Genomic DNA, 23236 nt, shown 5'->3' with positions numbered 1-23236 from the left:
AAACTGAATGATCCCACAAGGGCTGGGCATACTAGGTAAGAGCTAAGGAATTAATCTTGTGTGTGGATGGGAGTTAGAGTGGCCATGCATTTTGGGAGACATGAACTATACGATACTACAAATGAAACGGTTCTCTCCTCTTGACTGTGAACAAACAACAACCAACCAAAAACAAAGCCAGATAGCTCCCAGCTTCTACAGCTGTCTTGTGACTAACCTGAAAACTCTGGTCATGAGGAGGGTAGATGTAGACTGTACCTACAGTCTTATCAGTTATGGGGCGGAGGGGCAAGAAATTATTTGGTTTAGTCTACTAGTTTTGGTTACAAATTACCTTGAAGGAAGATGACCTAATGTGGTATCTGGTGATACAAAGAAAGAAAAAGAAAGAAAAGAATATAGGTACTGGATTTCTGAAGCCCTCTGTTCAGAAAAAAGTTAACATAGGCCTGAGACTGTTATACTTAAAAGGCCTGCTTGCAACGTGCTATAGTTTGATGGTTTTCCCTTGTTAAAACTTAATCCCTTCTTGCTTTTTCATCGCTTCCACCATATGAGGACATAGCATCTATCTCCTCCAGAGGATGCAGCAACTAGATGCCATATTGGAAGCAGACAGCAGCAGCCCTCACCAGACGTTAAACCTGCCCGCATCTTGACCTTGGACTTCCCAGCCTCAAGCACTGTGACAGATAAATTTCTATTGTTTATAAATTACCTAATCTGTGGTATTCTGTTATAGCAGCACAAGATACAAGGTTAGCCCTTGACTGGTGTCTGGGAACTTGAATTTCAGGAGGATTTCCACAATTCCCTGATAAGAGTGGCTCACCATGCCCCAGCTATTTGTATAATGTGATTTATGCTGAATTCCTTCTGAGAATCTAGAATTTTGGCCCAAGCTGGCCTGTGTGACCAGTTCCAAAACAAAACACAATGTAGTGCCTAGGGCACTAAGTCTCCATTGAGCTTACTGGGTAGACATTTCACATGTTACAATTCAATGCTGGAAAAACAGTACATCATGAATGATTCCGCAGGGAGAGGATTATTGGAAGCTTGTACCTGATTTCTTCTGGACTTCATCCCATGCACATTTTCCCGTTGCTCAACTGACTTTGTATCTTTTACTATAATAAATCATAGTGACTATGATAACATAGGGTGTCTTGAGTCCTCCTAGTGAATTACAAGAATGCGAAGGTGGTATTATCAATCCCCAGCATACCATGTAAATTGAGGTAGCATGGACCTTAATGAGTAGCCAGCATCCAGTGAAGGTATACTGAAGAAAATCAATAGTGGAAAAAAGTCTCCCCAGTTAAGATATAATTTATTCCAGCAGTTCACAACCTTTTTGGCATAGGGGACCAGCTTTGCAGAAGACAATATTTTTCCACACGGTGAGGTGGGGGCATGGGGATGGTTTGGGGATGATTCAAGCACATTACATTTATCATTTTATTCTCAAAAGGAGCGAGCAACTTAGATCCTTTAAAAAAAAAAAAAAAAAAAAAAGAGTTTCACTCTTGTTGCCCAGGCTGGAGTACAATGGCGCGACCTCAGCTCACTGCAACTTCCATCTCCTGGGTTCAAGTGATTCTCCTGCCTCAGTCTCCCAAGTAGCTGGGATTACAGGCACCTGCCACCATGCCTGGCTAATTTTTGTATTTTTAGTACAGATGGGGTTTCACTATATTGGCCAGGCTGGTTTCCAACTCCTGACCTCAGGTGATCCACCCACCTCAGCCTCCCAAAGTGCTGGGATTAAAAGCATGAGCCACTGTGCCTGGCTGCAACCTAGATCTTTCACATGCGTAGTTCACAGTAGGGTTCATGCCACTGATCTGACAGAAGGCAGAACTCAGCTTTGCTCACTTGCCCACTGCTCACCTCTTGCTGTCTGGCCCTGTTCCTAACAGGGTCTGTGGCCCAGGGGTTAGGGACCCATGCTTTAATCAACTACACTGAAAATATCACCATCATGTCCAAAGAATATGGAATGGCATTCAAACCCACTATTTGTCTTTACTGGTTCCACATCCAGTAAGTGGATTGCACTTTATTCTTTTATGCACAATTTTTCCTCAGTGAACCTTTTTAAACATACCTCCCTAACGTATGTATACCACTTTGTTTTCATTTCCAGGATTCTCTCTGTGTTACAGATTAATGCTTTAAAAAATGTAGCAAGCAAGGCCGGGCGCCGTGGATCATGCCTGTAATCCCAGCACTTTGAGAGGCCGAGGTAGGCAGATCACTTGAGGTCAGGAGCTCGAGACCAGCCTGGCCAACATGGTGAAACCTCGTCTCTACTAAAAACACAAAATTTAGGCCGAGCATGGTGGTTCACGCCTGTAATCCCAGCACTTTGGGAGGCCAAGGAGGGCGGATCACAAGGTCAAGAGATTGAGACCATCCTGGCCAACATGGTGAAACCTCGTCTCTACTGAAAATACAAAAATTAGCTGGGCATGGTGGCGCACACCTGTAGTCCCAGCTACTCAGGAGGCTGAGGCAGGAGAATTGCTTGAACCTGGGAGGCAGAGGTTGCAGTGAGCTGAGATTGCGCCACTGCACTCCAGCCTGGCAACGGAGTGAGATTCCGTCTCAAAAAAAAAAACTTAGTTGGATGTAGTGGCATGCCCCTGTAATCCCAGCTACTCGAGAGGCTGAGGCAGGAGAATCATTTGAATTCGCGAGGCAGAGGTTGCAGTGAGCCAAGATTGCGCCACTGCACTCCAGCCTGGGCAACAGAGAGAGACTCCGTCTCAAAAAAAAAAAAAAAGAAGTGTAGCAGGCATTAATTGCAAAGATACAGTTGTTCACATTCATCCACTTATCCATGTATTCAGAGAATTTTTTTGTTTTTAAAATTGGCTTCCGGCACATATACACCATGGAATACTATGCAGCCATAAAAAATGATGAGTTCATGTCCTTTGTAGGGACATGGATGAAACTGGAAAACATCATTTTCAGTAAACTATCACAAGGACAAAAAACCAAACACCGCATGTTCTCACTCATATGTGGGAATTGAACAATGAGAACTCATGGACACAGGAAGGGGAACATCACACTCCGGGGACTGTTGTGGGGTGGGGGGAGGGGGGAGGGACAGCACTAGGAGATATACCTAATGCTAAATGACGAGTTAATGGGTGCAGCAAACCAACATGGCACATGGATACATATGTAACAAACCTGCACATTGTGCACATGTACCCTAAAACCTAAAGTATAAAAAAAAAAGAAAAAAAAATTGGCTTCCAGAATCTATTACTTATGATCTTATGATATAGAACAATCATATTTTGAAGGGATTATCATATAGCACTTTTCAAAATTCTAATGTACATAATTTACTGCTTTGGTAATAGTGATGTTCAATAAGAAATTAAAATGTAATTTATGGAATTATAAAATGGAAAAATACCACAAAATGCTCATTGCAAGAGAAAATTGCTAAAAATAGTATCCTTTACACATTATCTTATGCATGTACATACACACTCACTCACAAAAATGTATAGATTTCATTATGCTACAAAAGCAATAGTCTGTGATCTTCCAAAGCCCATATTCTTTCTTTATCCTGTCATTACAGATACCTGCCACCATTTTAATGACTTCAGGTCAATACAGGAATGAAAATATCAAAAGTCAAATTATTATAGAGGAACACACACTTCCATTTAAAACAATTCATTGACATCATTGATACGTTAGTCTTTTTGGTATTTTAATCTCATAATCATAAATTCCAATTATATAACTTCCAAATCAGAGATATACAGTGTAAATTATGAAAAACACTCTTCCTTAAACCCACGTTTTACTGACAGCAATAGGGAAAAGCATGGTAAATGCCAATCCTGCCCAAATAATACATTTAATAAAATTATCAAATTTCCACAAGTTGTTTTTGGTATTCGTTTAATGGGTGTGGGGTAAACATATGGTAGAGCCCCTGCCTCAGAAGTTTTTTTTTTTTTTTTTTTTGAGATGGAGTCTTGCTCTGTCACCCAGGCTGGAGTGCAATGGCGCGGTCTCGGCTTACTGCAACTTCCACCTCCCGGGTTCAAGCAATTCTCCTGCCTCAGCCTCCTGAGTAGCTGGGATTACAGGCGCCTGCCACCATGCCTAGCTAATTTTTGTTTTTAGTAGAGACGGGGTTTCACCATGTTGGTCAGGCTGGTCTCTAAGTCCTGACCTCAGGTGATCCACCTGCCTTGGCCTCCCAAAGTGCTGGGGTTACAGGCGTGAGCCACCACACGCAGCCAGAAGTTTTAATAAGAGAATGCTACAGTTATTAGAAGGCAATCATGTCAAAGTCTGGATGGAAATGTGGAAAGTCAGAAATCAAATAAATTCAAGGAGGTTGATAAAAATTTGGCATTGGCAATTACTTCTGACACTTTAAAAGTGTTAGAGTAAACCCCTGCCTTAACATTAATGGATTAAAAACTCAATTGTGTAATATTCAGTAAACTCTTGTCAGGTTAATTAAATTTTTTTCAGTCTGCACTGTCAGAAAAATCACAAAAGATACTTCAACTTCGCCAGGTGTGGTGGCTTATGCCTGTAATTCTAACACTGGGAGGCCAAGGAGGTTGGATTGCTTGAGCTCAGGTGTTCAAGACCAGCCTGGGCAACGTGGTGAAACCCTTTCTCTACCAAACATACAAAAATCAGCTGGGTGTGGTGGCACATGCCTGTGGTCTCAGCTACTCAGAGGGAGAGATGGGCGGATGGATGGAGCCTGGGAGGATGAGGCTGCAGTGAGCCATGATTATGCCACTGCACTCCAGCCTCGGTGACAGAGCGAGGTCCTGTCTCAAAAATAAAATTAAAAATAAACTTGTATAAAACAACTTATGTTTTATACAACCCTTGGGAAACTAGACAGGCTTTCAAACAGTAAGAACCAAATTTGAGAGAAGAGACTAGAGAGAGGACAGGTGTCAACTGTAAAAGAGTAATATCATATTAATATTGTAGGCTGCAGTATCCAGTGGTTTTCTGCATTTCAACAAATGTTCGTTTCCACAAATAATTTTATTTTGCAGGTTTCTTCCTTTGGATACAATGTTCAAATATTGTGCATTTACTCCTTTTGATTCAGTTAACAAACAAGTATTGAGCACACCTACAAGCACTAGTCAATGTTAAGGTTGTATAGATTCAGCAGCAAAGTTCCTGCCCCCATGGAGCTTACAGTCTAATGGACATCAATTCTGGCACCTTCATCAGCAGACTTTTTTAAAGCCCAGGTCAAACTCATTTTCTAAGTCCTATTTCCTAGGTGACATGTCATAAATGTCAAAGTTTTGACAGAATGCTTTACTGTACCACTTAACAAGGGTTCTCAGCTGTGTGGTCACGGACCACTGGGATATGTTGAGCTATTGCTTAAACACTGACTTAAATAAAACAAATATTTTAAATAAGAGAATGCTACTGTAATTAGAAGGCAATCATTTCAAAGTCTAGATGGAGGCCAGGGCGGTGGCTCATGCCTGTAATCCCAGCACTTTGGGAGGCCGAGGTGGGTGGATCACATGAGGTCAGGAGTTCGAGACCAGCCTGGCCAGTATGGTGAAACTCCATCTCTACTAAAAATACAAAAATTAGCCAGGCGTGGTGGTGTGCACCTGTAATCCACTGAGGCAGGAGAATCGCTTGAACCCGGGAAGTGGAGGTTGCAGTGAGCTGAGATTGCACCACTGCATCCAGCATGGGCAACAGAGCAAGACCCCATTTCAAAAAAAAAAAAAAAGTCTAGGTGGAAATGTGGAGCGTTACAAATCAAATAAATTCAAGGAGGTTGATAAAGAAAATTTTTCTCTCCTATGAAATCTGATTACAAGCATTCAGGTTGTACATGAGTTCTGTTTTTTTTTTTTTTAATCACCTTGTAGAACTTCCTCCCTCTGACAACTCTCTGATGTTCTTACTATTCTCATCATTTTCATAAAATGTACCAGCAGCATGAATTTTGTGATGACTTACAAGATTTGATCGCCAGCTGAACCTCTTACCACATATCTCACATTTGTAAGGTTTTTCCCCAGTGTGAACTCGCCTATGATACTGTAGTTGTGAAGACCGACTGAAGACTTTACCACACACATCACATTTGTATGGTTTCTCTCCTGTGTGGACACTCTGATGAAGTTGGAGACTTGAAGCCTGACTGAAGTGCTTCCCACACTCCCCACATGTATAGGGTTTTTCTCCTGTGTGCACCCTCTGATGCATATCAAGGTTCAAGCTCCACTTGAAGCCCTTTCCACACTCCCCACATTTGTATGGCTTTTCTCCAGTGTGGACTTTTTGATGGGCTTGAAGGTGTGCACTCCGACTGAAGCTCTTCCCACACTCTTCACATTTAAATGGTTTTTCCCCACTGTGAACTCTCTGATGGGTTAGAAGATGCGAGGCCTGACTGAAGACCTTCCCACACTCTTCACAATTATATGGTTTCTCCCCTGTGTGGATCCTACAATGAATTTTAAGATCTGCTCTACGACTGAATCCCTTTCCACACTCTTCACATTTGTATGGTTTCTCACCCGTATGGATCAGCTGGTGAATCTGAAGTCGTGAGCTCTGATTGAAGCCCTGCCCACACATTTCACACTTAAAAGGTTTCTGTACACTATGTGCTTTCAGATGGATTTTAAGATATGAACTCTGACGGAAGGCTTTACCACATACTTCACATTTATAGGGTTTTTCCCCTGTGTGGACTACCAGATGCACTTGATAATGAATTTTCATTCTGAAGCTCTTCCCACACTCATTGCATTTGTATGGCTTCTCTCCAGTGTGGACTCCCTGATGGGCCTGAAAACTTGAACTGTAAATGAAACCCTTACCACACACTTTACATACATATGGTTTCTCTCCAGTGTGGATTCTCCGATGGGCCTGAAATTGTGAAGGCTGAATAAAGCACTTACCACATTCTTCACACTTGTAAGGTTTCTCTCCTGTGTGGACCCTTTGATGGATACGAAGGTTTGAGCTACAAGTGAAACACTTACCACAGTCCTCACATTTGTATGGTTTCTCTCCTGTGTGGACCATGCAATGATTATTAAGTGCTGATCTACGACGGAAGTTCTTACCACATGTATCACATTTGAATGGTTTCTCCCCAGTATGGATTCTCTGATGTTCCTGAAGATGGGAAGCATGTAGGAAGGCCCTCCCACATTCCTCACAATTGTAAGGTTTCTCTCCTGAGTGTAATTTGCAATGTACAGTAAGTGTTGATCTACGACTGAAGCCTTTCCCACATTCCACACATTTGAATGGTTTCTCTACAGTGTGGACTCTCTGATGAGTTTGCAGATGTGAGCTCTGACTAAATTCCTTACCACACACATCACACTTATAGCGTTTCTCTCCCATGTGGACTCTCTGATGAATATGAAGGGCTGAGATGTAACAGAAGCTTTTTCCACACTCATCACATGTATTAGACTTCTCTCCTGAGTGTAACTGTTGATGAGGATCAAAGTTGCAGACATCAGTGAAGGATTTTTTGTACTCATCACATTGGTGAAGTTTCTGTCCCGTGTGAGTTGTATATAGTCCTGCCCTAACCTGGCAGGACAAATCACCTTGTCTGGGGAACCGAGAAATATTTATCATAGAGTCTTCATACTTGATTAAATCACTTGCAATCTGTTTCCAGATTTGCCCCCAGTAAAGCTCTTCATGTCGTCCTGCTCCTGGAACAGTCTCCATCTCACTTTGGATCTTGTCTGCTGTAAGGACAGAGAATTCAGAGATGTTAAAAGTTTTTAAGATGTCATACTTAGGCGAGAGCATGGGATTTTAACAAATCCAGAGAAGGTCCAGTTTGTGTAATGGTCTTTTCCACTGTGTATCATGATCTCTGACTTCCACGCCTAGATAAATCAAGAGGTGGTCCAATTGGCTGCTATCTACCAGGCATTAGACCATACCAAGTCTCATATGTGAGACACAAGTTAGAAGTCAGTTAATTTTAAAAATTAATATGATACAAATTGTTAATTTTAAAGTCAGTGTAGAATAATAAATAGTAAATCATCTAAATATAAAAAGCATAGGCCGGGCATGGCCATGCCTGTATATCCCAATCTGGGAGGCTGGGGCAGAAGGATAGTTTGAGGCCAGGGGTTTGAGACCAGTCTGGGCAACAAAGCAAGAGTGTATCTCTATTAAAAATATTAAAAGTTAAAAAAAAAAGTATATAATATGAATCAACAAGAACTTCAAGGGAAAGTAAGAAAATAATCAAATATTTTGCAGTTTAGGTTCATGTTACATATTCAAATTATTAAATAACCTGAAATATTTATATTTATGTGTTCAAAATACAGTTGACCCTTGAACAACACAGGTTTGAACTGCATGTGTTCACTTACACATGGATTTTCTTCCATCTCTGCCATCCCTGAGACAGCAAGACCAACCCCTCCTCTTCCTCCTTATAATTTTCTTAATAAAATTTCTCTTTATTGTAAGAATAAAGAATTCTTCCTTTATTGTAAGAATATAGTATATAATACATTATAACATACAAAATATGTGTTAATTGACTATGTTATCAGTAGGTCTTTCAGTCGAAGTAGGCCATGAGTAAAGTTTTAGAGGGGAGTCAAAAGTTATACTTGGATTTTTTACTGTGAGGGGAGTTGGTGTCCCTAACCCCCATGTTGTTCAAGGATCAACCATATTCTTGAATATTCTGCATAACATATACACTTAATCTTATTTTTCTGTGTTAATAGACATCAAATGAGCTGGCAACTATTTTAAACTCTTGACCACTTCTAATATAACTTAGATTTAAAATATGTCTTCTGAAAGGTTTATCCTTAATAATATTCCAAAATGTTTAATCTTGTACAAAGAGATATAAATATTTGGAAATTATTTTTTAAGTGAACTCTTCCACAAAAGTTTAGTGGTATTAAGTACCTCTAAGAAAATTTTTACAGGGGAAAAACTTATTCCCCTCCCTGCAGGAATAGTCATTTAAAAGCTGCCTCTTGGCAGGGTGCAGTGGCTCACACCTGTAATCCAAGCACATTGGGAGGCTGAAGCCGGAGGATCACTTGAGCCCAGGAGTTCAAGACCAGCCTGGGCAACATAGCGAGACTCTGTCCCTACAAAAAAACTTTTAAAAAAATTGGCCAGATGTGGTGGCACGTACCCATAGTTCCCACTATTTGGGAGACTGAGATGGAGGACCGCTTGAACTCAGGAGTTAGAAGCTGCAGTGAGCCATGATTTTATCACCGCACTTCAGCCTGAGGGACAGAGTGAGACTTTGTCTCAAAAAAAAAAAAAAAAGAAAAAGAAAAAAAAAGCTGCCTCCTCCTTTGTATCAGTAGACATTTGTTAAATGGTATCTATATAACTCTGCCTTGAGTCATTTTATTGGCAAGTTACTTCAATGTCCAGGTGACTGGAATGGTTAACATGACTTGCAGGCTGGGAGCAAGTATCTAACTACATACTGACTAAAATATAAGCAGATAAGCAGATGGTGAAACTTTAGCTTCTGTCAGCAAGTTTCCTACATGAAGACTAAAGGGAAAGAAAGTTGAACTGATAACATATATTATTCTATAACCTGGCAGTAATTCAGACCTCCAAGAAAAAAAAAAGTGAAAAAGAAGTAGACTCCAATCTTTCACAACTGAGATGGAGATAGGGAGAAGAAAAAGATGATGTCACAGTATAAACTTTGAAAGCCACCCCCACAGCAGGAGTTATATTCAAGCAGGAGCTCTTCCCAGATAGCGAGATGGATGATTCCTCACTTCTTGTGGGTCTCTGCTCAATGTCAGCTCACCAATGAGGGCTGCTTTGTTACCCATTGAAAAATAATGAATCCTGTCTTCACCCAATTCACCTCTAGCAACTTGAATTTGTCTATGTTCTTCACAGCACTTTTAACCACTGGACACACTAAGTTACTGGTTGTTTAATGTATGTCCTTCCCACCACAATGCAGCATCAATGAGGGAAGCATTTTCTAATTTTGACATAATACTCATTTTACACTTTCCTACTTTATAACCATTGTCCAGAACTGTGCCTGTCACAGTGAATGCTCAATAAATGCATGTCAAATGAATAAATGAACCCCAGCTTGACTGTTTTTGTGTGAGAATTTAAGCCAAGTCCTAGAAGAAAAACATATTTTCCAAATAAGTTATTTGAAATAGGAAAAGAACAGAAAATTGTAATTTTGCAGAGAAGCTGAAAAGCTGTACAAGAGAGAGGTACATCCAGGGTGAGGCTAATAAGAAAATTTGAAGGTGGCAAGAATCACTTGGGATGAAAAGAAAGCAGGAAGCCCTATACACTGGTTTCTTCTGAAGTTCTCAATGTAGATAAGTTGGGCCTTTCACAACATTTTTTGAAGTGAAAAACTGTAGCCCTTTAGTGAGCTGTGAAATAAATTTAAAAGCTTGTAATAAGCATTCAGAAAAAAAGAATCAGGATAGAAACTATCAGAGTATTACCACCAGCAGGAAAGGGGTCCTTATGTGAAATGCTTACTAAAGCCATAATGTCAATCTTTACAGTCATGAAATGTTTGCTTCATTGTTCTAGTTTCAATGAAAGATGCATTTCTTGCTATGGCTCATGCTTAAAAGAGCTCAAAAACTTTGGTTCTAGAAGTTACCTGGTCCTTAATTAAGCAAACTGCTTCAAATGGAAAAACAATTTCCAACTGTGACACCTTGGAAAAATATTCATAGGAGAGTATGTAACTCTTGATATATATATATATATATACACATATATATATATGTATATGTATATATATATGTGTATATATATATGTATATATGATCATATATATGATCAATATATGATTATATTTAACAAACTGACCCTCAAAAATAGTTTTTTGAGGGGGACAAGTTTCTCTGATGATGTGACAATTTTGAGCAAGAAGTTTCTTCATTTTTCCCAGGTTATAATGTCAACTAGTTGAAAATAAAAGCCAGGTCTTTATAAAAATAAAGGAAAAATTGTATGACATCTATATTCTTTAATATATGCTTAATGGTTACTACATTTGTAGAAAATAAAAGCACAGCATATTTTTGAACCAGAGAGTCAAGCAACATTCAGTTGTGTTACTTTGCCATTCAAAACTTAAATCTTCCACCTCTGGCACAGGGGAGGCAAAACCTGGGGGCAGTGATGTGGATGGGCACTTTGGAACAAGCAAATGAGGTTCAGATGGGCAGTCTGCTGAAAAGAAAGCAGTTTGCAACCTAGTTACTATCTGACACCTTAGGAAATACTTATCTTCTTGTGTGGGGGAGCTGTCTCAGAAGTAGACATCAGAATCTTCATTCAAAAATTATTCCTTCCCAGAAATGAATGTGTTCCATACGATGGAAGCCTTCAGGAAAGCCACTGGGAAGGCTTGTTACTCAGTGTGGCCACAACCACAATGGTTGTAAGTTTTCACGGTATGAGGTACAAGTGCACACACAAACATTCACATGAAGGGCACCTAAGGCAGAAGAAACTGGATGTGCAGCCATCAGAAAACAAATAATGTTCTGCAACCCCCTTCATTCACTCTGGTTTGTGTATGACCTCTCCTAGCTGCAAGACCCCTAGAGTGAGGTCACATCCATCCATTAATGCCTTCATTATGCCAACAAATATTTATATTAACAGATATCTGCCATGTAACAGGACTATTTAGGCACCGATGATAGAGTAATAAACAAACAAACAAAAAAATTCCTCCACTCTTGGAGATTATATTCTAGTGGGGAGAAACAGGGGACAAGCAAGTAAACCAAAGTCTATGAGACACAAGAGAAGGCAGGGCAGAGAGTAAAGGACGGCATTTCCAGTAAGGATGTCAGAAAAGGCCTCCACTGTGAAATTAAAACTGAGCAGAGACCAGGATGAAGTAAGAGAGGGGCCGAGAGGATTGTAGGCGAGTTTTTCCAGGCAAAGACAAGGGCAAATAAGGGCTTTGAGGCAGAAGTATCTGTAGTTGGCAGAATAATCATCCCCCAAAGAATCCATGTTCTAATTCTCATCCTAAGAATATGTCAGGTTATGACAAAGGGTAATTAAGGTTGCAAATCAGCTGAACTAAAAATAGAAGGCAATTCTACATTATCCACGTGGGCCCAGTGCAATTAGAGGGTCCTTATAAAGTGGAAAAAGAATGAAGACAGAATAAAAGGGAAATGCAACTATAGAAGAATGATCAGAGAAGCAGTGCTGCTGGCTGTGAAGAGGGCCACAAGCTATGAAATTTGGCAGCCCCTACACACCGATAAGGTAAGGATACAGATTCTCCTTCCCTAGAGCCTCCAGGAAGAAACAGGGACCTGCTGACAGCTTGATTTCAGCCTAGTAAGACCCATGTTGGATTTCAAACCAAAAACTGAAAGACAATACATTTTTATCATTCAATCCACTCAGTTTGGGGTAATATGCTACGGCAGCAGTAAGAAATACAGTGTCTAGGTTGGACACAGTGGTTCATGCCTGTAATCCCAGCACTTTGGGAGGCTGAGGTAGGCAGATCACTTGAGGTCAAGGAGACCAGCCTGGCCAACATGGTGAAACCCCATCTCTACAAAAAAAAAATCAGCTGGACGTGGTTACAGGCACCTGTAATCCCAGCTACTTGGGAGGCTGAGGCAGGAGAATCGCTTGAACCTGGGATGCGGAGGTTGCAGTGAGCTGAGATTGCACCACTGCACTCCAGCATGGGCGACAGAGCGAGCAGTGTCCTTACCAGATCTGGGAAACAGCAGGGAGGGTGATGTGGCTAGAAAAGATGGAGCAAGAGGTAGAATACAAGAGATGTAGTCAGAGAGGCAGAGGGGGATGAACAGCAGACCATGTAGGACTCTATAAGCTCCTTTAAGAGGCTTCAACTTTAAGAAAAATAAGAAACCATTCAGAGTCTTTTTTTTTTTAGATGGAGTGTCGCTCTGTTGCCCAGGCTGGAGTGTAGCAGTGCGATCTTGGCTCACTGCAACCTCTGCCTCTTGGGTTCAAGCGATTCTCCTGCCTAAGCTTCCTGAGTAGCTGGGACTACAGGCGCTGGCCACCACACCTGGCTAATTTTTGTATTTTTAGTAGAGACAAGGTTTTGCCATGTTGGCCAGGCTGGTCTCAAACTCCTGACCTCAGGTGATCCTCCTGCCTTGGCCCCCCAAAGTGCTGGGATTACAGGCATGAGCCACCGTGCCCAGCCCTGTACAAGGTCTTAAGCAGAGGAATGGCAATCTGACTTAACATTTCCAAAGGATCACTTTAGCTGTGACATAGAGAATGCCTGTAGGAGAACATACTTTATACTATTAAGGGTGGATGCAGTGTGCCCAGTACGAAGGCTGTTGCAATCATACAGGACAGAGGTTTGGCAATTTGGACCAGATGGCAGCAACAGCAGGGGAGAGAAGTACAACAGATGGACAATCACGTAGAAGGACTCTCAGCTGCTTGATTCTTACCTGATTTCCCTTTTCTTTGAGCTGCTGTCTTCATCATATGAAGCTTTTTTTCCTTTTCTAAAGGGAATACATCATGTTTGAAGGGGTGATGCCCTAGAACATGCAAAGTCACATATTTAAAACAAACACACTAAAGATACAACTGAATTTACTGGCAATTTGAATTACTACTGTATACTGATCAATCAATCAAAAGTAGTGTTTTCAAACACTTTTAGAAAAACCTAATGAATATCAGTATTTCAAGATCCAGACACATATACATAAATATGTGCTATAAAAACCTATTTCTGAAAGGAGTCAGTTTACTTGCCTTAGGTAGACAGCAAGGGAAGGGTCTTTGGAAAGCCCCTGACCCATGGGTCAGTGCCTTATTTTTATATCCATGAAAAGCAGCCTGGAAAAAAAATTTAAGCTGCAGGCACCAATAAGGGCACTAGCACAGGGTGTTGTGCCTGGAGACATGCCCACAGCTGCACAGATAGAAAAACCTCCAGCCCATTTGGATAAAAACTTGTACAAACCTCCAGCTCACTCAGATAAAGGAGCAAGGCCTGGCATAAGAATGCCTTTGTCCTTTGTATAGTCAGCGGGCTCCCAGGAAAAAGTTTCTTCTCCTTTTGTGGGGCATGGGTACAGTGGGCTCCAGTGGGTTCCAGTGGGCACTCTACTTTCTTCTTTTCAAACTGTAAGTCCGGCCTCTATAAATCTTCACGTCAACCTGATTGGTCCCAGGCCAAGGTCCCGGGCAAAGGTAAGTCACACTTTCTCCAAAACAGCCCACAAACTAAGCACATTCCTTCCCCTTCCCAGTCCATAAAAACCCCAAACCCCTGCCTCATAGGGGGAACCCCGTTTGGGTCCCCCTCTCTGCTGGCAAAAAGCTTTCTTCTTTTGCTTATTAAACTTTCACTCCAACCTCACCTTTCTGTCTGCACTCATTAATTTTCTTTAAAATAAAACAAAAAACTTTGGTGTTATCTCAAACAGAAGAATTGTTACATCTTGGTTCATTACTAAAATTACATTTCTAACCAATGTCTTTTTTTTTTTTTTTTGAGACAGTCTCACTCTGTCACCCAGGCTGGAGTGCAGTGGCGTGATCTAGGCTCACTACAACCTCTGCCTCCTGGGTTCAAGCGATTCTCATGCCTCAGCCTCCCAAGTAGGTGCGATAACAGGCATGCACCACCACACCTGGTTAATTTTTGTATTTTTTATTTTTTGGTAAAGGTGGAGTTTCATCATGTTGGCCAGGCTGGTCTCGAACTCCCGACCTCAGGTGATCCACCCGCCTCAGCCTCCCAAAGTGCTGGGATTACAGGTGTGAGCCACTGTGTCTGGCCCCCGTCTATTTTCATTAAATCTCCTCCCACAGGTTCTCACACCACTCATGCAATTTATCAGTTTTATTTGCTATGTATTCCATTTATTTTAATGAACTCTGATATTTCTATCTCATTTTATTTCACTAAAAACTACTGATAGGAAAGTCAGGTCTACAAATGTAGGTGACTAATTCCAAGACCTCCAAAGTGTTGAACCCCTGAAGACACAAAATCACTCCAGGAGACCGACATTGAGTGTCAGAAGGCTCATGTCCTCACCCACTGACAGCAGGTTCCTGAAGTTCTCCAGCATCACATCTCGGTACAGATTCCTCTGGACAGGGTCCAGCAGCCCCAACTCCTCCTCAGTGAAGACCACAGCCACATCCTTGAAGGTCAGTCCCTCCTATAACATCAAATACACCTCGCTTCAGTCTTATTAACAACCTCTTGAAAAGAAACAGCACTGAGAAAGTGGAGAGTATGTGGGGGAAGCTGGTCCAGATTTTCAGAGACTTAATGTGTAGATTTCTCAGCCCTTCTCCTTCCATCTTACCAATGCCACACTTTGATTTTCCTTAGCGTCAATAAAAGTACATCAGTGACAATAGCCTTTGACATTTCCTTTGTGGCTTCACTGAGTCTATTTGTAAGTAACCATCTAGAACCGTAAATGATGCATCCTGAGCCATACAGGTTTCACCTTTTGGTAAATATTACCAATTGCCCCAGAAACATTTAGCAAGTCAAAACCAACATACATGATAACACCCACCTTCCTCCTCTCTCACATAGGAACCCTGGATGCTATCCCTTTTCATTAAAGTCTGCCAAACTAACAAGCTTTTGGTAACATATCTAAAACTGCTATGTAGTTTTCCTTCTGTACACCCAGGGCACACAGCACCAGCATTACCTGCAGCATTTAGTGTCATGATCTGGAGCCATCATGCCTCAGTGCACACAAGGGTACCCTTCAAAGTTGTGTGACCTTGGGTAGGTTCACCTAGTTTCATCTCGGTATGATAGTTCTTACATGACAGAGTTCTTTCAAACGTTGAACAAGAGACTGCATATAGCATTTGGAATAGTGTATGGCACAGACCAAGTACCTAAGAAACATCAGCTATTATTTCTTATTATTACCATCATCATCTATTTCACCTCATTTCATGACTGTATATTATTCGAGGGAACTGATGATCTGCATCTACCTGTTCTAAATAATGAATATTTAATTTTCAATATTGTTCTCATTATAACCAATCCAGCAAAGAACATCATTTCATGTAGATCTTACTTTCTTTCCTTTTTTTTTTGTTTTGAGATGGAGCTTCGCTCTTGTTGCCCAGGCTGGAGTGCAATGGCACAATCTTGGCTCACTGCAACCTCTGCCTCCTGGGTTCAAGTGATTCTCCTGCCTCAGCCTCCCGAGTAGCTGGGATTATAGGCATGCGCCACCATGCTCAGCTAATTTTGTATTTTTAGTAAAGATGGGATTTCACCATGTTGGTCAGGCTGGTCGCGAACTCCTGATCTCAGGTGATCCGCCTGCCTTGGCCTCCCAAAGTTCTGGGATTACAGGCATGAGTCACCCTGCCTGTCAGATCTTACTTTCATGTGTGTTTAAAATGATTGCAGGCCATGCACAGTCACTCACACCTGTAATCTCAGCACTTTGGGAAGCCAAGACTGGATGACTTCTTGAGCCCAGGAGTTCAAGACCAGCCTGGGCAACATGGTGAGACCCTGTCTCTACAAAAAATTAGCTGCATGTGATGGCGTGTGCCTGTGGTCCCAGGTACTCAGGAGGCTGAGGTGAGAGAATTGCTTGAACCCAGGAAATCAAGGTTGTGGTGAGCGATGATCACACCACTGCACTCCAGTCTGGGCTACAGAGTGAGACCCTGTCCCCAAAAAATTAATTAAATTAAATAATTGCAAATAAAAAATAAAACATCAAAAAAATAAGCACATTAAAAATTATCACATAATGGCAGATTTTCTTCCTTTTTTCCTGCCTCCCTAATCTTTCAAGAGAATACAAGCACTTGGCTGGGTGCGGTGGCTCATGCTTGTAATCCCAGCACTTTGGGAGGCCGAGGCAGGTGGATCACGAGGTCAGGAGTTCAAGACCAGCCTGGCCAATATGGTGAAACCCCATCTCTACTAAAAATACAAAAATTAGCCAGGTGTGGTGGTGCACACCTGTAGTCCCAGCTACTTGGGAGGCTGAGGCAGAAGAATCACTTGAACCCGGGAGGCATAGGTTGCAGTGAGCCAAGATCACACCACTGCACTCCAGCCTGGGCAACAGAGCCAGACTCTGTCTCAAAAAAAAAAAAAAAAAAAGAGAGAGAATACAAGCAACTTGTTTCTCTACATGATGACCAAAAGCAGGTTATAAATTTTCCCATGGTTTTGATAATCTAATTAGGAAGAACAATTCTTTTTATTATTCTTACTTACTTGATTATAAATGAATACCGATGTTTATTATGAATTTCATCTTTTTTGGCACCTGTGTGGTAAATATTTTTGCCCCAACTTGTTATGTTTCCTCTTAATACTCTATAAGGTATTGTCACAGAGTAATTTAAAGATTTTATATAACCACTGTGCTAATCACCGTCCTTGTGCACCCGGAGTGCTGAGCATCTTAGTGCATCTGAGGTGCCACCACGTTAGGAAGACAAGAGGTCCCCCACTACCTGTGGACGTTATCACCCAACAGGGCACTCCAGACACTCACACCACGGGTCATTCAACTGAGAAATATTTGTTTCCTTTTGTCTCTCACTTTCACTTGAATGGAATGGCTAATGTTTCTGACCCCTGACTTTCTATGCCAATCTGAGAAGGTTTCTCATATTTCACCTGTTTAAGAGGAAGAAGAGACCAGGAACCTCCTCATTCTGCTGCTCTGAGTAAATACAGTAACAGAACACAAGTGACTGGCAAATCTTCCGTATCACTGGACATTTTAAATGAAGGTTATTACCTACTATTTTGGTTAAACTGGTTACTTTATAAAGGCTAAGACACTAGTAAATAAAATACACACGAAGTATGATTGAGGCACAGAGAACACAGAATCTAGCTCTTCCTATATGAAAACTCCAACAATATTATTTGTGTGAAGCAGCATTATAGCCTGTTGTGCTGTGCCATGTTAGAATATTCTATCTACAGCCAGGCACGGTGGCTCATGCCTGTAATCCCGGTACTTTGGGAGGCCAAGGCGGGCAGATCATCTGAGGTTAGGAGTTTGAGACTAGCCTGACTAACATGGAGGCACCCCATCTCTACTAAAAATACAAAATTAGCTGGGTATGGTGGCACATGCCTGTAATCCCAGCTACTCGGGAGGCTGAGGCAGGAGAACTGCTTGAACCCAGGAAGTGGAGGTTGCGGTGACAAAAAAATCAGCAGAAAGTTTTCAGAATTGATTTTTGAGGAAATGGTTATGTAGGAAAATTGTCATTGCAGTGTTATTTAAAACAATAAAATTCTTAAATCACCTAAATGTCCATGAGTGGGAAGTAGTCAAAAATAAAAAGGCACATTAATTAAATGGGAATATGGCATAACCTCAAAAAATGAACATTACTTAGTACTTAAGGAAAAAATAACAAATATGAGATATATATCATGAATACCAATATAGTTATGAATGCACATTAGGAAAAGACTGTAAGAAAATAAAAGCAGCTAATATGTAAGCAGAGAAGTAAAGTAGAGCTGCTCATTCCCACTAATTTTTCTACTCCATAAAATAAATACAGTTGTCCCTCAATATGCTTGGGGAATTGGTTCAAGGACCCCTGAGGATACCATAATTTGTGGATGCTCAAGTCCCTTATCTAAAATAGTGTTTGTACTACAGTCAGCCCTCCACATCCATGGGTTCCACATCCACAGACTCAATCAAAAATACGTATGGTCAGTCTTACATAGACTCAGGTTTCAATCTGTGGTTGGTTGAATCTACAGATGCAAAATTCAAAGATGCAAAACCCCTAGATGTGAAACCCACAGATACAGAAGGTCGACTGAAATAATAAAATAAGCAACTCAAAAGGCAGAAGGACGCACTTAGCATATGCCCGTTGTTCTTGAGTCTTCCTCAGGAAACATGACAATGTGAATAGTGAGATGGAATTTTAACAGCAAGAGAGGCAAGCCTTATTCACCTTGAATGTGGTCATTCTTCTTCCTGTTTCTGGGAATTTGCAGAGTCCTGAGTTATGCCATTTGAGAGAAGGCAGAGTTGTGCCTGGAACACTATGGAAGACATAAAAAGAGACATGAAAGCATGGCCAGGGATGTCCCCACCAACACAGATGTGTATTGTGAATTAGCACATGAATGTTCACAGCAGCATTATTCATAAAAATCCCAAACTGCACACAGCCAAAATGCCCTCCTATGGAAAAATGGATAGACAAATCCTGGCATATCCATACAATGGAATCTTATTCGGAAATTCAGAGGAATGAAGTACTGACTCGTACTACAACATGCATGAACCTTGGAAACACTATGCTGAGTGAAAGAAGCCAGGCACACAAAACCACAGATTGTATGATTTCATGTATATGAAACATCCAGAACAGACAAATGTATATAAAAAGAAAGTAGGTTACTTGTTGATGGGGATTTGGGATAAGAATGGGGATTAAATGTAAATGGGCAAGAGGAGTCCAATTGGGGGATGAAAATGATCTAAACTAAATGATGATGATGATTACTACACTCAGCAAAGTGTACTGAATTGTACACTTGAAATGGGTGAATTCTGATATGTAAAATACACCTCAATAAGTTGGAAAAAAATTACTAATCTACATGTCATTTAATTTAACAAGACTGAGTTCTGAGTCCATATTGATAGAATATTTACTTTTGAATGAATGAATAAGCAAACGGGAACAGGGGATGCTGGTCTTTACAGTATGATGCCCACTAACAAGTGTATCTACTCATAAAAATTAATTTTATTTTAATTTATTTGAGACGGAGTTTTGCTCTTGTTGCCCAGGCTGGAGAGCAGTGGTACAATCTCGGCTCACTGCAACCTTCTCCTCCTGGGTTCAAGCGATTCTCATGCCTCAGCCACCAGAGTAGCTGGGACTACAAGTGCGCACTACCACAAGGGGCTAATTTTTGTATCTTTAGTAGAGACAGGGGCTTTTGCCATGTTGGCCAGGCGGGTCTCAAACTCCTGGCCTCAAGTGATCCACCAGCCTTGGCCTCCCAAAGTGCTGGGATCACTCGGGCTCTGACCCTGAGGGCCTCAGTTCCATAACTCAGGACTCAGGCATGACCCACTGTGCCCTGCCCTCTTATACTATTTTTGCAACTTTTCTATAGACTTAAAATTATATAATTACTGTATTAAAGTTTTTTTTTAATTGGGAAATAGTCATAGGAGTAATAATAATGAGAATAAGAATGAGCATGATAGACAATGGGAGGTCACTAGTTTATTATCTCTTTATTTGGAAATTTCCATGGATAAGCAGATAAATAGAAAAACATTGAGAAATGTATAATAAAAATTTTGTAAAACATTTATAATATAAACATAGAACCACTAAAACAAAATGCATTAGAAATTTAACCATTACTATCTTTACATCCTGATTTCATAGGTAATTAAAATTTTTGTATCTTCGTATTTCTGTAATTTCTGAATGCTCCACAGTGATACGGTTCTATTAGAATGTGAAATATTTGTAATAAATGAAACAAAATAGTTGACAGTTTTTAAAAACTGAGAAAACTCCAAGCCAATTAGCCTTGCTCTTAAGGTCCTTTAATCAAGTTCTAACTTCCCCACCTGAGTACAGCTAGTTCCTCTGCCTCAATGAGAATCTATTCAAGAGATGATCAACTCGGGCTCTGACCCTGAGTGCCTAAGTTCCAACCCCAGCTTCACCTCTTACTACCTGGATCACCAGTACCTCTCCACAGAGTCACGGTGCGGCTTAAACGTATCTAATTGTATAAAGCCCCTAGAATTGAAGTTAGCAATTAAGGCTTAATTATTATAAATGCCCATGCCCTATTACACATGCTACAAAGATACAGTCTCTGTAAAAGAAAAATGACAAGTCACACTCACGTGGAGCTTTGCTTTCAGTAGCCAAGAAGTCAGTCCGCGCAGTCCTTTTTCAGGCTGGGGAAGGAGAAAGCTGTGAAACACTCTGACTGGGTCGCTGTCCCCGAGAAAAGTTAAATGCTCCCCTCCCTTCGTGGAAGTGGACGCAACCCTCGCCTTCCTAAAAAGAGGTCAGAAGGCGTCCGCGATCGTCCAGCGTCCTGCAGGGATCAGAGACAAGGGCTAGGGCCCCTGCTGCTGGAGCTCTGACCCCACCGGGGTACCTAACAGGTTTCGTGGGAAATTAACAAGAAAACACCACTCACCAAGTGACAGGGACTGCTTGTGTTGTGTAACCTATTCCAGTTCCCAAAACGATTCTACAAAGATGGTCCTAACGTCCCCATTTTAAAGAACAGCAAGGAGAGGCCCAGGGAGATTAACACGCCAACCTTGCACTGTAAAAGGGTGACTACGCGCCTGGAGTGCAGGGAGGCGGAGTGGGCGAGCTCAGAGCCCCAGAAACCCTCAAACCAGGCGAGACGCGACCCAACCAGGTCCCAATGCCCCCCGCTTCCCGCCCCGGCACACGAAGGGAGCCCCAAGCCCAAGAAGGCTCCGCTGACACAACAAAAGCCGCCGCCCTCGCCCCTCCAAACCTCTGCTCTCCGATGAGGCTTCTTTTCCCATAACCGGACCACTAAGTCCTAGCGAGCCACAAGCTTAAGTCCCTGACATTAGGAAGGGCCCGCAAGTCGCGGAACTGGAACAAACTACCGTGGAATGCGCCGTGACAACCGCTCCCCCTTCCCTGGAGCGGAAGTGCCCGCGACTCCACTGATTGTCGGGACTACATTTCCCAGAATTCCCCGGACCCGCCTGCGTGGGTCAAAAGGACCACGACTCTACCGAGCATTTGGATTACGCTCAGAATGCTGAGGGAAAAACGTTCAGAATCTCACCCTTCAGGGGAAAGCGTTGGGACTCCGCGGTGCTCCTTGACTACGATTCCCGCAATGCCCATGGGGAACGAATCCCATATCGCTGAGCGCCTGGTAGGGAATGTGGACTGTGACCCTGAGAGTCGTCCTTCCCTCTCCCTGAGTCCTTGAGCGAAAATATTGAATAGACAGCAATTCCTGAAGTCTAAACGCCTCCCAGGACTACAGGAGGATTATTGGAAAGAGAACAAGCGAGGAGATACAATCTTCAAGGACTACACGGGGAATGACTTTTTAGGGGTCAGTAGATGATTGATGATTGATTACTATAAACTGATAATATGAGGCCAAAACTAAAAGTTTAAAGAGTGAGCAAGTACAATGGTTTGGGAGAGGCAATGAAGAACAAATAAGGTGCCAGCCTCTACTCCGGACTCTGTGGTACCACTGGTTTGGCAGGAAAAACAATCATCATTTGAGAGGGCCAGTGGGGAAGCCCTGTCCTCATGGAAAAGCTATCTTCTTTCATTTACACTTTTCATGGTATTACGTCTACTGAAGAGGTAAAAACACCAAATTTCAGAGAAGCTCTTAAATTGCCCAATACTTCAAAGCAAGTATAACTGGTGAAGCGCTTGGCATTGATGTCAGACACCCAATCCCTATGATTTATTTAATGCAGTAGCATTAAGGAGGATCCTATACACGAAGGAACATATTTTATTTTCTTCCTTTATATTTTTTGATTAAAATATCGTTATTATAGTTAGCAATTTGGAATCTGGCTTACGTTGGTTGATTCAAATTAATAATAGAATAAAGCAAAATCAGAAAACAACCCATCTAAAATCTTTCTTAAAAAATAACCAGGGGCTCGGTGCGGTGGCTCACGCCTGTAATCCCAGCACTTTGGGAGGCCAAGGCGGGCGGACCATGAGGTCAAGAGTTCGAGACCAGCCAGGAGAACATGGTGAAAACCCATCTCTACTAAGAATACAAAAATTAGCCGGGCATGGTGGTGCGTGCCTGTAATTCCAGCTACTCGGGAGACTGAGGTAGGAGAATCGCTTGAACCTGAGAGGCGGAGGTTGCAGTGAGCCAAGATCGTGCCACTGCACTCCAGCCTGGGCAACAGAGCAAGACTCTGTCTCGGAAAAAAAAAAAAAAAAAAAAGATAACCAGATTTTTTTCTCCCCATAAACATACATTGGCTTATTGATATGGTTTAGATCTGTGTCCCCACCCAAATCTCATGTTGAAATGTAATCCCCAGTGTTGGAGTTGGGGCCTGGTGGGAGGCTATTGGATCATCGGGGAGGTTTCTAATGGTTTTGGGCA

General features: G+C 41.7%; 1 protein-coding gene across 1 annotated transcript; it reads right to left on the bottom strand.

Annotated features, from left to right (window-relative positions):
- Positions 1-5046: 5046 nt before the first annotated feature.
- On the bottom strand, positions 5047-21796 carry ZNF234 (zinc finger protein 234). The gene is made up of 6 exons (XM_030797373.1): positions 21617-21796; positions 20982-21035; positions 19048-19138; positions 15134-15260; positions 13527-13619; positions 5047-7781 (listed from the first exon to the last, which is right to left on the bottom strand). The coding sequence occupies exons 3-6, from the start codon at positions 19060-19062 to the stop codon at positions 5914-5916; spliced, it is 2103 nt and encodes a 700-aa protein (XP_030653233.1). The 5' UTR covers positions 19063-19138; positions 20982-21035; positions 21617-21796; the 3' UTR covers positions 5047-5913.
- Between the last annotated feature and the right edge of the window lie 1440 nt (positions 21797-23236).

The sequence above is a fragment of the Nomascus leucogenys genome, chromosome 17 (genome assembly GCF_006542625.1).
Source record: "Nomascus leucogenys isolate Asia chromosome 17, Asia_NLE_v1, whole genome shotgun sequence".
Taxonomy (NCBI): domain Eukaryota; kingdom Metazoa; phylum Chordata; class Mammalia; order Primates; family Hylobatidae; genus Nomascus; species Nomascus leucogenys.
Note: the sequence above shows the minus strand (reverse complement) of the source record. Positions and strands in the feature narration are given on the sequence as shown.

Excerpts from the sequence above, each read along its gene's own strand:
- ZNF234 (XM_030797373.1), bottom strand. Across the intron at positions 13,620-15,133 it reads CAGGAACCTGCTGTCAGTGG|GGCATCACCCCTTCAAACAT; the intron begins GTGAGGACATGA and ends TGCATGTTCTAG. Across the intron at positions 7,782-13,526 it reads TCAAAGAAAAGGGAAATCAG|CAGACAAGATCCAAAGTGAG; the intron begins GTAAGAATCAAG and ends CTGTCCTTACAG.